Here is a 20,422-nt window from a genome sequence, read left to right on the forward strand (position 1 = left end):
AGATTAATCTTAAACGGGAGAAATGGTTATACTTCGTTTTTCATTATCATTTTGCCATGAAACAAACGCTTGAGAGATATGCAACCCTCATATAAGATTATGTTGTGTTGGAATGTATAATGCGTAGGATATGATGCTTTAGTTTTTTTTGTTTTTTTTTAATTTCAACACTTCCAGTGTACCCGTAAAAATGTAATAAAGAAATAATGGCCATGTTTTTTATATATTCAATTAGAACTGGTGAATCTAAATACAATTTGCAATCGATCAGTGAAAACGTCATCTTTCTAGAGCCTGTAGTTTCCGAGATCTCGTTGCCGAAAAGATTGGCCACAAACATATAAACGTCCACAAATGTAAAGTTTAAGAGAACTGCAAAGATGGCAGCACAATTCATACGCACTGTTTTTGGAAAATGCTTATTAAAATACAAAGGCTTTGAACAATAATTTATTCAAAGTCTATGAAAAAGATCTATTTAAATATCTTTTTTGAAATTACACATACTTTAAAATATTTGTCTTTGTTAAACGTGAAATCAAAAATTACCGTAAATGAAAGGTTTGAAATCCAAAGTTATAGGTTAGAGGTCAGGAGCTTTTGTTGTTCTTGTAGTATTTTAATAGATAGATAATTGCAGAATTAAGAACAATTAATATTTTTGAGCTTCAGAAGAAAACTAATAGAAATCATGAAGGTATGGTTTGTTTTTCGTTCAGAAAGATTGTTGGCGCGATGTCAATGAAATTAAAATCCAAATATTGTGCGAATGGCAGCCATTTTTGATGAACCCAAAGATGCTGTTCTTCCTCATTGGATATTGAGTGATTTTCAGAAATAAACTACGTTTGTTGTATCCGCTGGCACGAACCCATTCCGAATGAACGATAAGTAATTGGTCGCAGGTGGCAGAAGCCATTAAAATCCAGATAAGAAGAGAATAAAGATTTCGAAGAACTCGCAGTTGTTTATGAGGAAACAACTGCTTCTTGCATCAACACCTGATTTTTTTCCCGCTTCAACTTTAATGAATAGGACAGTTGCCAGGCAATGTTAATATTCAGTTGGCACACAATTCCACGTAACTCTCGACATTCAATTACGCACGACGGTCAACGGAATGTTCATTAGGATGGTAATTCTTTTTCCCACAATTGGTATAGTTTTCCTTGGTAATATTTTATCTTTTTCAGATGCCGTTGAAGCAAAAGTAAGTACATACATAAAATGATTTTTTTTTAAAACTATCAAAGTGTACCAAATGCTCCCACAGTAAAATAAGGATAATAATTTCTTGTTTTCAAACTATTCAAAAGTCAAGTATTTTCTGCGTTTTCACCATAATATAGACGGCCTCAGGATGGTTCAAGGAAGTGATGGTTTTCGGTTTTGTGGTATTTTCTTGTAACTTTTGTTGAAGAAGTCGTGTCTCGATTCTGGGAAAATCCTTTCTAATCTCGGCTTGATTCTCGAGATTTTTTTTTCTGATTTCGTTTTGTAAATTTAGTACAAAATTTATATTTCATTTAAGCTATTCATTGAGCAAAACAATCCTTTATTGCTGAACGCATTAACGTGTAACAGTTTCACCAGCTATCTACTTGGCTTCATCAGACACTATGAATACACAGGCAGTGACTGTACGAATTGTATATTATATATAAGAGACCAGTGGCGGCCGGTGGATTGTGGTTTTGGGTGTTGCAGTACAACGATAAGAGACAAAAGATATAAAGTTGACTCATTGACTAATCAGCATAACTTTAGATGCAAATGCTATGTGACATGTTAAATTAAATAAAATTCTGTGTTTAAAAAATAAAAATATGCAGAACATTTTATCGGATTAATCACCTTAATTAATTAGTAAGTTCATTCTCCTCTCATTGATTGGAGCAAATCTGTCTAATAGATGCTGGTTGAACTCTGGTATTCTTATTGTCAGGTCTTTTTCGAGGGAAAGCATAACCAATGGTGTTAACCTTTCTTGGAACATTCAATTCCTTCAAAGTGTCAATTCTTTCTCATGTGAAAAAAAAAAAAAAAACTTTTCGTCTTTTGCTGACGCCATAGGTACTATTAATATTAATTTCAAAGCTTTGTAGATTTACTAAATATTTTTTCTAGATTATTGCGAACGATTCATTCTAGCAAACTCAGTCCTTGACAGTGATCCGAATTCCTCTTCACCGTTGACTGAAGAGAGTTCGTAGCAGAGATTAGTGTTATAAAAAAATGTACATTGAACACACTTTATTCTCAGTTTATCCAGGAAAATTTAAAATAAATTGAGGAAATGTATCTGGTGCAAACAACACTACTGCATAAGATATCCTGTAAATTTAAACTGGAATTTTTTTCGAACACTCTTCTGAATTGCCCTTTGCTTGTATTGTCTAAGCCTTAATTGCAAATTTTTCCTCAGTTGAAAGCTGGTCAATGTTTTTTTGTAAGTTATTTACAGAAGTCATGCTATACAATTCATTCAGAATTTGTAGGTTATTTACAGAATTAAAGCTCACACAATAAAATTAAATCTAATAATTAAAAACCAAACCAGCTGATACAAAAGAGGTACTGGTATATGAATTCCGAATGTCGCATATTCATACATCAACACACACACATGTGCGTAAAAGAAAAAAACTACATTCCAAATCATCCGTCTTGCTTGTTACGCAATACACGATGAACACAATATACTTCCACATGAGGCGAAACAATGCTTACCAATGTGATAAGTTCTGGAAAGGAAACCTCGAAACCCGCCAGATGAAGGATCAGCATGTAACAGAAGCAAAAAAAAAATCAAAGAACATCAAAACAAACATTACTGCCAGTTTTACACCCAGAAATGTTAACTGAGAGGGGTCCAAAGTATTTGAGGGAGGTGCAATACGTCTACATAATATGGAACCTGTCTTATACTGCACCCGAAAAGACGATAAGTAATTCCCACTTACTGTCACCTATATTTTTAGAAAAAATGATAGAACGATTATTTTTATAAGAAAAGAATGGCACATGATGAGGCGTAAAATAAAATATTTAGCATACATCAATCGTTTCTCTGTTAAACAAGTATAGTTTATTAAGAAAGTCTACAAATCTTAGTCAAGTTTCGAAATTTTTGGGAGGTCCGGACCCGGTGGACCCCCTCGTGGCTACGCCCCTGATCATTGCTAACTAATCCCAAATTCAATGTGGTGTTCCCCATCATACAGTTTTATGTGGAAATCATCAAGATATAAAACATACTTATTTTATAAAAGAAATATGATTATATTAAAATACTATCCACAGAGGGGGGGGGAGCGATTCTACATACTGACTTATTAATATTTGATTCACAAATTACTGTAGAAGAAGCCTTTATTATCAATATAAGCTAAGTATTAACTTCTAAATGCGGGTCTACTTTCATTTGTTTTCTGCTCTACTAGATATTTTCTTTCTTATTTTGTTAATTTTGCAATCACTATTTTTAATTGTCATTATATTGATTTGCTTCAGTATGGTCCCGTAATCTAAAAATATGAATGCATAAAAACAAATTCCATTTGTTAATTGCTAGTGAAAGAAAATTCAGAAATCTTATTTAGCGTGAAAAACCTTCTCGTTCACTGGAAACCGTGTTTTGTTGCAGAAGCACTGCAACGACCAGACCCTTTAACTTCTGAGATAGGGGAAAGGAGACTTAACATTTGCTCCAATTGCCGCGCTGAAGGAATCTGGTCGTTGCATGCTCGCTGCAACACAATGTAAATTAGAGACTCTGTGACGGATTATTTCTCGCTTTTTGAAACGGATTAACGGAACGGACAGTTACAGAAGTAAAAAAAAATGTTATTTAAAGTGTATATATGCAAGTATTAAAAAGTATTTTTTTCCTATTCTTTACTACTATTGATAATATTTTTTTCTTCAATTTTTTGGTCGTTGCGCAACGCTGCAACACTAACATTAGCCGCCACTGTAAGAGACAGTAAAACAATTTGTGAATGCTGATTGGCTAGCATAGGCCACTACAGCCAATCTCCTTCAATCACAAAGGCAGAATATAAAAGGGGATTGGCTGTAGTAGCCCATGGTAGCCATTCAGCATTCAGAGATTGTTTCTGTCTTTATATATCTGTCACTACCTGTGTATTCAAAGTGTTTGATGAAGCCAAGTGGATATAGTTCGCGAAACTGTTACACGTTAATAATTTTCACAATAATCGTCTTGTTTTTGTCAGCGAGTGGATTAAATCAGATTTAAGACTACTGAGAGCAAAGCTTGTACAATAGAAAATATTAGAAGCTTTATGTCCTGATTTTTCTCAATTCCGTATAAATGTTATCAGAAGCCTTTTGCGTCACGAGACGTCTGATGTAACATAATTTTATTATTTGAATAATTCAAATATCTTTAAACATTAATACTAGTGGTCGAAGTGAGACGGTATGCGACGGTATGTCATACCGCCTTTTTTTTTTTCACTGATCAGGACATACCGTCGCTGGAGAGTTGACGCTAAATACCTTTAATAAATCCATTTTTATACAAACTAATTGACGAATAGCTTTACACGTAAAATGTTTTTACTTCTTAATTTCTAAGTTAACAACATGGACATTTTTGTTATCTTTTTTCTACCTTTTGTCTTAAAATGAGATGTCTTCAAAGGAGGTTATCTAGTTTATATTTTGATGTGCCATATTGAATTGTTTATTTCTTATTATGTATGTGTGTGTGTGTCTTCTTGCCTCAATGGATATAAATGTCATATTATGAGCATGGGCGGATTTAGGGGTTGTCTCCAGAAAGGGGAGGATCTTCCGGGAATTTGGAATATCCCCAGTCGAGTAGAGTGTCCGGGAGTTTTCCTGCAGTAAATTTGTTATTATGAAAACTCAGTTTTTGAACACTTTCGAGTATAATTCCTTATAATATTATTACTGGTGGGAATTCAGTCTCTCCATAGTACCTCCCCCCCGTAAATACAGAGAAGATCTCCAATGATTTTTACTAATTGTTTATATAGAAATACAACATAAGGGGATTTTTTTTGCAGTAAGTTACTGGTGGGAATTCAGTCTCTCCATAGTACCTCCCCCCCGTAAATACAGAGAAGATCTCCAATGATTTTTACTAATTGTTTATATAGAAATACAATGTTTTAGGCAATATACCGTCACTGTATTTCACCATTTAGATGGCCGATATGTCGAGTTAAAATCGTAATAAAACATACCGCCTCTGCTTTTTATCCACTTCGAACACTGATTGATACTATTCATTGTGTTCGTACAATTACTTTATCAATGCATAGATTTTATACAATGAACCATGACACATTAAAACAGTGTTTGAGATCTAAGAGTGCATAAATTAGTGCTGCCCACGAGGCTCTCTAAATTACTAATCTCCGAAATGAGATGACGATTGTCATCTTTCCGGCGTCGTTTCGAATTTTAAAAAATATTTTTGTTCTCCACTCTCAAGACGAGATAACAAATTCTCCGTCCCCTGGCCAATGGTCTACCCCTGGATTTTCGAATAGGATTCGCCACTTTGAAATGCATGTCAGAACATTAGATTTGCTTATTCACGCACTTTGGTATTTAATACATTTACTTTTAAAACTATAGCACTGTAGTACACTTATTGTAGTTAATCAAGGATAAAATGTGAGGAAAATACAGCTACCCCTCGAGAAATCATTGCGTATCATTAAAACGTGTAAAATTAATTAATCTTGTCGTGGATTAGGATAGCAGTAGTTTGGAAGAACAAAACAACTGAAATGTCTTTGTCACAAAATTATCTTTACAGAATATACAGAACTCGTATACTGAAATGTATGGCAAGCTTCATGCGTTAAAAGTTGGTATGCTTCGGTCAGGTAATAAAGGAACAGATTCCGTTGAGTAAAAATTATCTTATTGGGCTCTTGAAGGACATAGAGTAGAAGATTTGTGATTTTCATACTTTACTTAAAGTATTATCTCAAGTCATCTGACGGTCACTATTCTTCCTCTCTTTGTACAGGTCCTTTTAGCAGGCAAAAAAATATGAAACTTTATAGAAACGTTGGCCATTCCTTTTGGTGTTAGGATCATTTGACAGGATTTTTTTCTTTTTTGCCTAAATTACGTTATAGCGAAAACGTGGGACTAGAGATACAAGGGTTTGGGGGGGGGAGAATGGCTTTATTAAGTAGTTTGCATCTCATTTAGGTATTAGAAACAAGGGAAAGCCAAGATTAAATAGTAGCCCATATGAGCTACTGGGTTTTCATTTCATAAGAAATGACAGTACACAACAAGGCGCTGGTGGAGTTCGTATTTATGTGAGAGATGACATTCATACGACAATTATTGCTAAATCGCCATAGGAATACAGCTTCAGTACTAAGTATATTATCATTGAATGTAGTTTCTGGAATTTAAAAGAAAAACTCTATACTATTCGACGTAGAAATCGCCAGAAGCAAATTTTAAAAATTTCGAAGATGAAATACGTATTACAATACTTACCTTTTTATGAAAATTGTTTAGTTGTCGCTGATTTTAATTTTAACAAGCTAGAATAGAACAGTGAAAGTGAAACATTTTGTCATGTTTTGTGTGACTAAAGCCCACTTTCCATACTGCTACTTGTTTTACGATGAATCTGAGAATTCAATTCAACCTGATTGCAGCCAATGCAACCTTAACAAAGAAGTGGTCGAGTGTTTCTCGAAGTGTATCAAATTTGCTCTGAACGTTGCAGACATGGAATTATTGCTTAAGTGAGCACACTTTGCATAGTTAACAGAGTTTGAAAAATGGTGTACGCGGGAAGTATCCGATGCGCATGAACATTGGCGGTATTCTTCATATCCAATGGAGGTGCTGAACCATATGAATTCTCCTCTGAACTGCAGCGGCATATGGATTGACGTCTGGACATCTGCATTAGATAAGATGTCATAGCAAGTCGTACGATGACCACAACAGAGATTAGGCGCACCAGGAGTATCATCAACGACTTCCTGCAACCTCTTGCTGAGCTTGGTCTACAATAAATGTTGGCACTTGTCAAATTTCAAGCGTCGGTCATCGTAAAGTCTGCTCCCAATAGTGTGATGCAGTAATCGATTGGAGGGATGGGTTGTACTTCATTGTGTTTACTGATTGGAGCTGGTTCTATCTTCGCACTGCTCCTGGCTGTAAAGTGGAAGAGCCGTAGTGTGAAAAAATTAAATTAATTATTATGCAAATTGAATCAAAATTTAAGTAAATTTTATTATGCTAATCTTGAAATGCTAGTGTTCTGAAAAATATGTACATAATTAGCTAAATCGGTAGAGCTTTTAAGTTTAAAATGTCGGTAGAGCAAAATATGTAATATAAAAGATAAAGTAATTTCATGAACAAAAATGAGAGTAATTTAGTATAGCATTTCCAATCCAAAAGAGAGACTCTAAATTACTGGTCTACGTGTTTCCCCAGGTGGTTAGAGACAATACTACTTCTCACTCACACAACAACACTTGGTTGTGAGAGACCGTATTTTACCAGACATTGACAACTCCGGAGCAGCTGAAAGAAATACATGAGAATATTACATTGAGCACATACCTTGTCAGACTTTCTGTGGAGAATGAAGTGCACACGAGATTCAGGAGATAGACTTTTAATGAGATGTAACAACACACGCATCAACACTATATACTGTGATAAAATAATAAAAAAAAAATGATTAAATTTTGAACTTTCGCCGAAATGTTTAATTTCAAAAGTAAGGCCTTATTTATTTAGATTAAATGTTCGTGCACGATTTAGCGCATCTTCAATGGTTCTCCTCTTCTCCTGGATGTCCTCCTGGTCCTCTTCTTGCAGCTTCCGATGGCTCTGCTCTCTTCCCTTTTTAGCAGAACGTAGGTCCCACGGAGATCATGTTTTCTTCCACATTAAACATGACAATACTCTGCTCTCCTCCTGGTTTGTCTCCGGTCGGTTATTCAGAGAATAATTAACATATCTCTGGATCTTGTGCCTGCAGTGGATCAGGATCTCAGCACAGGTTGCTTCGCCTATCCTAACGCGATCCAGCCTGTTAGGTGGCTATTACTCGACTATCTAACTTCATCACCCCCAATAGAAAAGGGAAGATGACACTATCAGGTTCGTTTAACAGGTTATATTATCTCCTGCGCATACTTTATTAAATGTTCGTACACCACTGTCCTGTACTAAACGCACACAGTTGCGAAATTCGTCGCGCAGGATTAACAACGAGATATAATATATATACACATTTTACGAAGAATATCTGCACTAAGATAAATATTGACTATATGTATGATTAATAGTATAAGTATTTACCAAATGTTTGTGTACATAGTTCATACCACGAGCTTAAATGTTTGTCGCTAACACTGTCTCTTAGTATAACAGAGACACCAATTTCTCTATCCGTCAAAACCGAGTTTCTCTATGCGAGCGCGAGAGCGATACCTCTCTTCCGATCACCAGACACGAATTGCCCTTCTTCCCCCTGCCTCCTAGGTTTTGTCAAAACCACCTTCCACACAAAAGGCTGGGCTCGCCTCATAGCTTTTGCGAGTCTTATGACGGGGTGAAGTGGGGAAGAAAAGGGGTTGCCTACAGAGGTCATTGTCCCCTCTGACCTGAATTTACACTTTCACTGTTTCTAATGTACATCATTTAAAATTGTTAATAGATACTCGCAAACTGATGTATCTACAGTATAGCTGAAATGTCTAGCTTTAGAATGATGCATAGCACTTCACTAATCATGTTCTTATTAACCAGGTATTTTATGTTTTTCTCACAAAAATTGCTTAATTTTCGGCTGAGAGGACACGCTGCTCTCATCAGACCTGACGGTCCTGACACCTAGCGGGATTTCTCCGCGACCACTCACCTGTGTGAGGGGTTGCTATGTGAAGTTGTCATATCTTCATTGTTTTTGTTGAATTAAAGTGTTTGTCAACATAGCACACACGAGAATTAACACCTATATACAATAAGACAGCTTATTTGTAAGTGTGACATGCTGTCATATCTTAAAAACATAGAAATTTTACATTTTCTCCCTTGTTGGTGCAAGTTTTCCCCTCAGGACGTCGCCTGCCAAGATACCGGATGTTTATGCTCTTACATCTATCATGCATTCCTTCCATGAAGTACCGCCGGACTTGCCGTCCTGTACTGAAATAAGCCTTTTTTGATACGACACAAAAATAACACAATACAGCGACTAACCTAAGCTATATTCTACACTAACGAAATACGAAGAAAATCTTTACAATGTTAAAAGAATTACTTGTGGAAGTAAAATTATCTACAGGGGTGAAGGATTCTACATGGAATGCTCCGTTCCTCGGTTTTTCTCCGGTGAGGTGAGGGGAGCTGCGGAATTCGAGGTTGGATTCTAGCTGGCCGAATTTCCGTTGGAAAGGACGCTAGCTGCTTCTGGCCAACTTCTGAAATTATCACACCTCTTTGTAGTCGAAGTTTCGCATGTACTTACGAACTCCAGCAAGCAAACTTAAACAATGGCTACTCCCGACTTGGAGTCTACAGGTACACATCGTCTCTGACCATGGTAATTTTCACATATGTATCTATCGCAGGTTTATGCACACTGAAGATTCATCCATATTCTCTTCTTTCTGAAAATTCTAGTTAGCAACCCTGGACCACCTACACTTAACTCGTGGGTGTTCTTTTCTTTGAGACAAAGAATCTCCCAACTTTGCTTTTTTTTTGTGTGTGTGTGCTGGGTTCATGAGATGTACCGTCTAGCTTCCTAAGATTTCCAAAGCATTGCTTTCTGCACATATTATTCTCAATCGAGGTGTTTAATTCAACTTCTATCTTGATTTAATCCTTACCCTTACATTTATATAACACACATAATAACAATAATAATAATAATAATAATAATAATAATAATAATAATAATAATAATAATAATAATAAACACAAAAATGAAATAAACTATACACAATTACTTCCACAACTAATCGTTTACTTATTCTATCTACCGAGCGAAGTAGCTCAAGTGGTAGAGCGTTGGCTTCGCATTCGGGAGGTCGTGGGTTCGAATCTCGCTGCCGACCATCCTGACTGAGGTTTTCCAGGGTTTCCCTCAGTCCTACCAGGCAAATGCCGGGATGGTACCTACTAAACAGGCCCTGGCCGATACCTTCACAAATCCTTTCCATTGTTATTGTTGTTGTTGGATATCCAGTGTAAAATGGCCTCTGAGCTGTATCTGGTGATTGTTAAATAAATAAAAAATAAATAAATAAATAAATGCAAATTAATATACGGAAAGTGTATGTGAATATGTAAATTTTAGAAAAAATTAATTATATGCATATCACGATTTTAATACATTTACATAAGCTAATGTATGTACGTTACATGGCCCTTTATGAGTGTAACATCGTGGGAACTGCACCTTCCAAACTGTATAGGACAGCGATACACAGGAGATCATGGTATAACTTACAATTCTCATGAAAGTAAACATGTATACAGAATTGGATATATTGATAGCATAAATCAGTCTTGTCTTGTGCATTGTGCCTCTTGTACCTAATTTCAGTATATTCCAAAATCTAAATGTAAGTATACCATAAATTATGCTATTTTTCTTTTGTAAGAATTTGTATTTCTACAAAACATGCATTTTCGGATTATTATGAAACTATTATTTTATATTTGTATGTATTTAACAGTAGAAAAATGAAAACAAAATACAAAGCAGAACGAATAAATGTAGCCAATCCTGAAGAGAAGAGCCCACGTCAAGAACTGATATTCAATGTAAGAAAATAGAAGAAAACTGCCTCCAATGACCGTCCGCCTCTGGTGTTCTCACATCAAACATTGACAGTGCAGCGGTCAAGACGTCTCCTTGTTATTCCTCTACAGTTAAAGGATGCTCTTTCAATAGGACAGTGTCTGTCCACATTTAGCTTACTTCTCGTGTTATCAAACACACTCTTTACTGTGTGTCATATTTCCTGGCCTGCACGGCCACTAGATCTGTCCTCCAATGAGCATGTATCGGACTTAATTCACTCTATTTATTCAAAAGGGATAAACTGGTTTGCAATTTTGAGTCTTTCGTGGTATACATAAGTCACGAGTATAAGATATTTCTTTAAAGCATCGTTTTTCTGAGCTTTAGCTAGTGTCAATTGATAAAGCGCATGTTCTCTCATTTAAAAAAAAAAAAAAATCAGACTTCTATCAAAGTTGGTGGACAACCTATACGGTAACCATCTGCCAACTGTCTTGGGTCAGGTCTCGAAAAACTTTTCCTTCACCAGAATTGCCTATTTTGGTATAATCTATTTACTTTACCTGTCCATATTTTGTACTACCCTGTATATGTACCATTTGTCTATGCGTGTTAATGTTCGAAGCTTTATGTCTGTTAATCATTTACTAATTGTCGCGTCTTTCTCTTTCAGCAAGACCCTGTACTATTTGCGAGAATCTTCAATTCGACAATGGAGTGTTTACATGTAAATAATCTTGTAAAAGTGGAAAATGGTAAGAAGTATTTCGTTCAGTGTTCCATTATAGCATAAGTCCAAGAATTTCACTCCTTTTTAGTCCTCCTCGCTGGTCTAATGATTTGTGTGTATGCCTTTGGTATACGTGGCCCCGGGAAAGCACAATAACTTATTTTCATTGTCAATAATTTACTTTCATTAATCACCCGTCTCCTTTAGCTTAAGGAGTAGGTGGATCACTAGGTGTTCCCAGTGCTATGCTAAACGTTGCTTGAATAACGTGGCGTTGCCAGATAGTGTCGAGTGTTCACTGATGCCAGATAATAAGGAAGTAACCATGGAATCCTTCTTGGATACTTATTAGAGAAATTAGTTTTCGACCCTTACCGCAATTCCGCTTCTCGAACTGCAACGCTAGAATCAAGAAATTTTCTTATTGTGACTACTACAGTAAACGTACAAATTTGGTAACAACGCATTATGGCGTTCTGCGCAAATTTCGTCTCAAAATCTATTTCCTTAAATGTAAATTAATATTTAAATAAAATATGAGGCATAACACAATAAACGGTCAAACAATATATCTATTTCGTAATAAGATCGTTACTTTATAATACTTTACACATACAAAGAAACATTTCGTAAAACTGAGCACTTCAAGTAAGATCTTACAGCAAGTGCCATCTCGTGTGCTCATTGTAAAACGAATAAAATATTTTCTTTTATTTCTTACATTTTTCGATATCAGGAGACACAACCAAATGAATCAGTGTCTTGTGCTGTAGCTGAAACATTACTCTATCTTATAGTACAATATTTATAATATGTAACGTTTATTGCGCATTAGTTAAGACAATGACCTAAAATATGTACTGACTTCCGGGTGGTGATCCACCTTAAGCTAAAAAAAAAATAATTTATTTGACTACTCTTTGCGAAATTTGCAAAACCAAGAATAAATGACAGGAATAGTTTAAACTACCAGGACATAACTCTGTGTGTTAGATACAGATTGTACAGAGTGAGAGTACGATAATTTCATTACCATATCATAACTTACTTATGTACTGAATTAAGCGTGTCAAGCTTTTCTGTTTCCTAATTTCAATTTTAATGACCAGCAGTGTATCTTTGTAATTTGTTTACATTTATCACTTCATTTCAAGCCACGTTACAAAGACGGGAATTTTCACCTACTCTGATCGTTATACTCTTTGTTTAAGTTTCAATTGAAGTAGTGAAATACGTAGGAAATGAGCAAAAGACATATTCGTTTACTTTTCAAAAGTTCATCGTATGAGTTATAGTGCTTTGCATCTCAAGGTTTTACTTTGACTAGTACAGAACCTAAGTTAATTGGAAATTTTATTCTGTTTGTGGTTATACCTTCTGGACTATAGTACTAGGAAAATACTCGAATTATTATATAGCAGTTTACAAGTATTCAGCTTTTCTGACAAGTAAACATTTACCTAGAAATGTGTTTCCCTTTTCCAGGTTTTCGTCAATATAATGGCGCACCTCCTTCTCTTCAGAGCCTCAAGGTACGTAATTAACAGTTTAAGAGAAAGATATTCAATTGATAGTCATGTTCAAAACTGTCTCCTCTGTCTGAACAAAAATATACAAATTTAAATTTTTTAAGAAACTTGAATAGGAAGTCCTCATTGCATTAAAAGTATGATAGAAACTTCTACAACCGGGTCCTTCAGCATGATGGTACAGTAAATATAGATTAAGGTAATGCCTGGCAGAATTTCTCATGTGTTTCCGACGACTGTTGTTGACACAGTTTTCTAAATCTTTCTTATTGAATGTATTTAGCCAACTTGTAGATTCAGTGTACGAAGACAATTTACACTGGAATAATTAACAACTCTAAAATAATCTCCAAACTATAAAAAAGAAGTGGAAGGAAGTCGGACAGGGTCTATATCTAAAAGTACCAAGGGAGTACTCGACTATATTACTGAGGAAAATCCAAAGTCAGGATAGAGAACCAGTGGATTCGAACGCGGGGCTTTCCGTTTGCCAAATACTACTTTTTAAAACTTTGCGTCGACCAGGACAATTGTGCCCTCTGTTATCTTTAACTCTGTCGCACCTATATGCTCTGCATACGCGTTTTCTGCGCATGAGATTCGGGTTCGATTATTGGCGGGAGCTCATACGGTTTGGATCCCACGTTAAATTGTAGCTCCTTGTTTGATATAGACTCGCTGTTGATACGAGAGTCAACTCTAATACAACCAATAAACTATCTTTGGTTATCTTATTCTCCTTTTTATTTTATGTGTAACGACAATCACACAATCACAAAACACAAAATTCGAAAACGCTTTTCACAGGGACTCCAAACCCCGCCTCACGATTATCAGTCTAGTGCCTCAACTCACATGGTGACATCACCTAGCAACGAGGGACTTAATAGAGCATAGTTCAGTGTGGTTACTATGTACTATACAATCGATATTTGGTGTGGGTCAGTGTCGAACGACCTTCCTTACTTCCAGATATCTTTGCCACACGTTGGATTTCGCATATAGGCTTCGGTCTCTAGTCTTTAATTCGTGTGCAATTCCTTATGGTGTTCTTGTGGCCGCGCGTGGTGTAGTCACTAACGCTGTCGACTTTGGTGCGAGCGTTACCGTGTTCGATTCCCGATCAATCACGGTCAATCATCCTAAGTTAGACTTTCCTCGGGTTTCCTCATTCACACCATGCAACTGTCCGGATAGTGGGTTCCGCTTCCTTACATGGCCTTTTATTTCTTCCTTCCTACTTTTCCGGATAGTGTGTTCGCCAAGGGACATTATCCGTCGTCGCTAAAATGGCCATAGATGCGAAGGCTCAGAAATGGAATTCCTAATCGTAATCTTTAACTTTTAGACATGAGTGCATTAACATTTTTATATCAACCAGTTATGTAGGTCTACTAATTTAAGTGTCCAACTATTTTATTAATTAAATGTCTTAAAGAAATTCAATTCTTGATGATTGGGTAATAAAAGCGTCGTTTAACTAGAAAGTACCATATTAAATTTAGAACGATTGATTGCTAGGAAGCCATATTTAACCCAGCAGTTCAAACTCTTTCTCCGAATGGAAATATTGTTTAGTTTGAGCTACTGTTTTACCTATTGTTATTATTGATAGATTGTGTCCGGGAATTGGTATAAAAACGTCTATCACAAGCTTCATTTCGCTCGTATAACTTCTATTCGTTCTATATTTTCTATTGTTTTCGTCAATTTTTTTTTCTTTGTCAGTACAGATTTAACTGCCATCAGAAATGAAATACACATAATCGCATTAATGCTTGTTTCCCTCCAGTTCGCCATAGAAAGTGAATTCCCAAAAATTCTTAAGAAGGAGAGCACATGAAATGATGACTCGAGAAAAAATATTATACATCAATTACAATTTCTTTGGAAAAATTTGATGGAAGTCACACACCATAATTTTTAGACTTCCAAGCTAGTTTTTGCATGAGTATCGGATGTCTTATAGAATGGTTATGTCTGTTAACATATATCAGAGTCTAGACGGTAAGAGTTAGCTGGAAACAGTTTTTGATATAAATTCAGTTTCCCAAGAACGTTGTGGCCGCCAAGGCATCCTCCTACCTTCAAAATGTTGTTACTTACTCCTAAACAAATATCCAGAATTACTCACATAATAATGTACACACTTTATTAAATATAACTTCTACAACGACTCCTTAAATACACTGGTTTCAAACGTAATGTAAAACAACTATAAAATTTACAAACTATTAAAATACACGAGAGTCCAGTTTAACCGAAATTGATGACACCGATGCTGCTTCGGTTCAACGAAAATTCGGTTAAACCGAAATAAAAGATTTATGATATACCAACAGCGTTATATATTTATATATAAAAGTCAACAGACAATCGTTTCTTGACTCTTCTGACCTTTACAGTTTATTACAGTACATGTGCAAAAAAAAAAAAAAAAAAAAAAAGTGAATGGATGAATACAGCGAACTTACTCTCTCATAAATAACTTTTAGACCAAAATAAATCCTAGAGGCTGCGTTGGCTCAGTAGTAAAGCATTCACTTCTGTGAATGGGGTCCCTGGTCCGATACAAGCTCATGTCAAGGTGCCTTTCTGGTAGACGAAAACCGCCTACATCGGTTTTCTCCGGTACTTTCTTTATTCTACCATTTCATTCATTGTCACCATCAGCGTCTCTTTTAGACTACACAGCAAATCGTGGGGCGTAAAAGTAAAATATTTCATTTCATTACCAAAAGCAAACACTGTCCTCATTCTTGGTGTTTTCAAATAAAAGTCGCGCATTGGTAGAGGTATGTTTTAGCGATTCGGTTAACCTGGAAGTTCGGTTAATAGGAATGTGGATATACGGGACTGTCGTATATATCCAAAACAAATATTAAATTCCAAAAAACCAGTTACTGTAAAAACTATTGTAATTATTAAAGATCAATAAAAGCGTTGAATAATGTTCTTTCGTCCTTTAATCTTCTTATTGCCACTGATTCATTGCTGCCAACAAAGAATACGCTTCATCTCTTCTGTTCAAGAACGAAGCACAAGAAATCAACTATCTCCATATTTAAACACAAACAAACTATTTGCTGAGGAAAACAATCTATTCACATAAACTACACACATGTTAGTTGGCGAAACTGTAACACGTATGTAGTTTTTTATGTGAATAGATTGTTTTGCTCAGCAAATAGTTTGTTTGTGTTTAAGTATAAAGAAAGTAAAGCTTCTACTTATGGAAACTATTTCCAATTTCATGTTGATGTTCTTATTATTAAGGAAAACGATAATAGATAGGAAAAAGCTGTTTTATGAACATGATTTGGCATCTGAAAGATAAATTCCATCTGCTACATCTCTTTAGAAAACCACAAATTGTAGAAGTCTACTACAACTTCAGTTTCTATATTTCTCTTCATAAAGTAAAAATGGTAGGAGATACTAAGAACTGAGTTCTAGATGTGGATTCAGGTTTCATACTTACCCCTATCCTTCTACTCAAAGCGGAAGTAATAACAAAACAATTTCCGGCTTCAGTACTGATCGCCATGAAGCAAAAACGATAATATATAGCGAAAATTGGATATTTTGTATTGATACAATGTCATAAGAATAAGTTCCCGTTTCGTCGTTATCTTTCTTGAAACGCATAAACTGTACAAACTAGCTTCAACTTTTGGGTTCAATTTTGATTAAGTTTCAGCAAGAACTTTAATAAATAAGGAGAAATATTTCTTCACATGGATACATGGCGTTAAGAAACAGGCCTGTATCCACAGGGGGCAAGGGGGGCCGGGTCCCCCTAAACTTTGGCTGGCCCCCATAAACTTTGACGGTAGGCTTGCAAATGAACTATAATATGGTGATGAAGTATAATAAGATTGGGTCGCCCCCCCCCCCCTAACTTCTACCGGGCCCCCCTAAATTTTGGGGCTGGCTACGGGCCTGTTAAGATATAGTTCCAAATTCGACCTTATTCAGGTATTACAAGTGAATGTGATACATTCACTACTCCAGTTTTATAATTAAATTGCCATAGTTTTGAAATCTATCCTAGTTTCATACTATATATTGCATCTAGCGTGCGATGAGTGCAAATGTTTAAAAAAATAATTGTGATATATATAAATTAAGTGGATTTAATTTAGAAAGCATTATCGCAAGCAGGAATAACATATTCAAAATATCCCCGGATTCTGTGATTTAAAAAAATAATGTAACCACAGTTTCTGATTAGGAACTAAAACTAAATTAAGATGCCAGATTGATAATATGATTATTATAGCTGATGCTGTTGTTATAATTTGTACAGAAAAATAAATCTAGGTCTAGGTCTAGATTGTACTGTATCTTTGATTTCATTATGTATATTTAGTTGTCTTTTACCATATTCTAAAACAGACAGTTAATGTGTATGTCGCTCTTTACATTACAGTGTTTCCAATCCTGTTATTTGCAAAAAGCCAACTTTGTAAGTACGATCTTTCTAGTGTTGGTTCTAAAATATTAAGAATGATGTATTCATTTCTAGGGTATTCTTGTAACTTTTAATAGAAACGTATGTAGTAATCATTGATATAGAAAAGACTGTTCACAGAATTAACTAAAAAGTTTTAATACATTTTTGGAATGGAAGGATCAGAGACTTGTCAGAAACTTACACGTGTTGGTATCATAATGTAATAGTTAGAAAAGCAGAACAATGGGAAAAAACTGTACTTGAGAGAGAATTTGAGGAAAATTATTTAATACGAGTGTATACAAGTATTTAGATGTCATAGTGAAGAATACTCTCTCTGTATAAGATCTTTCAATTTAAACTTATCAGTGTGTGACTAGGCGCAGATTTTTAAGATAAGAACGAACAGGAAGAGAACATGAAGAAAAAGGCGAAGAAACCAGGTAGATGAAAATGAAACCTTTAAGTTTTACCACGGTATGCTATGTAGGTTAAAGGAGACAGTGATAATGAGAAATTAATGAAATAGTGGAATGAAGAAAGTGGGAGAAAACGATAGAACCCCGAGAAAACCCACATACAACAGTGCTTGTCCATCACAAAGTTCACTTGGCGCGAGCTGGAACCACATGCACCAGACGTGAACATTCTACCACTGAGCCACCACAGCCCCGTAGATGAATGGAATAAAACAATGTTGGCAGTGTTCTATTCATCATGAATTCACTCGCAGTAAAAATATCGACTACCATTGTTTTTCTGTTGCCACTCTCTTCTAATAACGATAGTTTGCTGCCTTCTCGTTCCTCTATGTAAACGGTTTAGTAACAGTCCGAGGAACAACTTTAACGTTACAGAGCACCAGCTGGAAATGACTGGTTAAGATCGTCCAGTCATCCTATCGCTTGGGTCTTCTCTGGAAGCCCCGTGAGCATAGAGGCCCAATGCTCGTCTGTGTCTGTCAAATGACTTCCCATAATCAAATTCTACTACACAGTAGTGTAGGCTATAGTTAACTAAAAACCAATATTTGCTGCAATGTTCTCGTATCACACAAGACACTAAACACTGTGTTTTGTCTCTGCATTAGTATTGCAACTACCTCTGTCATAGTCTCATGTTACGTTTATGTAGGTCAATTTACATTTTATTCCTGTGAGTAGTTGCCAAAGGGGTCCCAGCATATTGGTTCATCCGGAGTCCTATAATATTGTTAAGATGGCATGGACTGTAGAAAAGACAAGGATTAGTTGTGTCAAGCTTGCAAATGATAGAGCTTCAATGGAATTGTTAGAATGTTTTATTTCGAACACGATTAAATACAATTGCTGTGTTTCAATTACAGCAAACCACCAAATTAATATTTATTTATTTAGTCACAAAGTTTCATAGAGCACTAAGGGGCCGTCCACATATTACGTAACGCTTTTTTACACCAATTTTTACTCCCTCCCTCCCCCTTCTCACACTTCGTAACACAAGGCCGGACCGCTTCCCCCTTTGTTACGTAACACTTTTTGATTCTTTTTTTTTCGCCAATTTTGCTTATTTTGGGAGTTATTTTTAATAGTAGAACTTTTTATTACAAAATGTATTTGTATTCTGTATATATTTGTAGTGCTATTCGCCAACAACTCAAATTATTTAAAAAAAAATGTATTATCTGTCAGGAAAGTAAATGCACACCTATCTTTCGAGTCTGGCATTCCTGCGCTCATCCGTGGAGAGTATGAGAATTAAATCAATCAAATGTTTACTGAGGGGCAAAAAGAAAAGTTTAATCTGAATAAGACATTCCAGAGGAGCACAAGCTGTGAATACGAATAGTGCATAGTGTAAATAAAGGACGACACCAAAAGAGAAAGCCAAAAACAGCTGTTAAACTTAGAAAAAAGAGTAAAAATTGTCGAAGTGGGAACGTAAAACACAAATACAACAAATACGCCGACAACTAAACGTTCACCACGCCATGATCTTGGTGTAGTGGTTAAGGTGCTGGCTTACAAATGAAAAGGACGCGAGTTCGAATTCCCGTCAAGAACGTTTCTAAAAAATTTTGTTAATAATACATACAGCTAATGAGAGATGGTAAAAGAGGTCGTATTTAATCTTTCGTAGCATTATTATTGGTAATGTTTAGTACTAATAATACTTTTTGTCTTTGCGTATTGCTTTTATTCTCTTCTTAATTTTGAAAGAGAAGAATATCCGAACAAATGCCACCAAAATTCCTCATATTTTGAATGTAAACGCCATTTGCAATTAGTAAAGAATAAAAATTGAACGTTCCGATGTAGCTGCAAAAAAGAAAAAGAAAAACATGGAAGTGGAGTGTTCGAATCCATACTCATGGTTATTAAAAATACAATTCCTACATGCTTTACACCTCCCGACCACGTTTCTACGTTAGCAATTAAGAGGTTTGTGTTTAGGTTAGGCTGGTCAATACGTTTTGCAAAGGGGCCCGGTTTAGCTCTGACCTTTTCTCTCTCCCTCTGTGTGTCTATTTATCTATCTATCTGTGTTTATATATATATAACGCTATTTGTGAATGCCATAACCACCCTAATTTTCAGCGGATTGAGACGAAACTTGGCACAAACATTAATTGTTGAAATATCTTGATGAGTTCGTTAACCAGAATAATCAGATGAAAATGTTCAAAATGGCGGCCCTTCAAACTCTTAAAAACTTCCAAGGGAACCAAAGTTCGCCCATAAATAGGTATTCAGAAAGTTTGAATAACTTTTCCTCTTTTACTGAGATATTTGTGTGCAGGGACTTATTGAAATATTGGACCCGATTAATCGCATAAAGAAGGTTCACGCCCTTTCGCTACGGTCAGGCTTTTTTTTTTTTTTTCAGGAGGGAGTTATTTTCGTATCGGAACAAGATGA

At 35.6% G+C, this 20,422-nt stretch overlaps 1 protein-coding gene across 2 annotated transcripts in view; it reads left to right on the forward strand.

The window, feature by feature from the left end:
* Positions 1–988: 988 nt before the first annotated feature.
* The window catches only part of LOC145691522 (uncharacterized), a 77,292-nt gene continuing 57,858 nt past the window's right edge, over positions 989–20,422 (forward strand). The window contains exons 1-4 of one of the 2 annotated variants that reach the window (XM_081766931.1): positions 989–1,210; positions 11,484–11,565; positions 13,026–13,072; positions 17,502–17,537. In XM_081766931.1, the coding sequence (XP_081623057.1) occupies positions 1,121–1,210; positions 11,484–11,565; positions 13,026–13,072; positions 17,502–17,537 (255 nt within the window). In that variant the 5' untranslated portion in view covers positions 989–1,120. The remainder of the gene's footprint in view (positions 1,211–11,483; positions 11,566–13,025; positions 13,073–17,501; positions 17,538–20,422) is intronic. The other variant, XM_081766932.1, reaches the window with a different exon arrangement.

This window comes from Thermobia domestica, chromosome 8 (assembly GCF_964235325.1).
Source record: "Thermobia domestica chromosome 8, izTheDome1.hap1.1, whole genome shotgun sequence".
In the NCBI taxonomy this organism is placed as follows: domain Eukaryota; kingdom Metazoa; phylum Arthropoda; class Insecta; order Zygentoma; family Lepismatidae; genus Thermobia; species Thermobia domestica.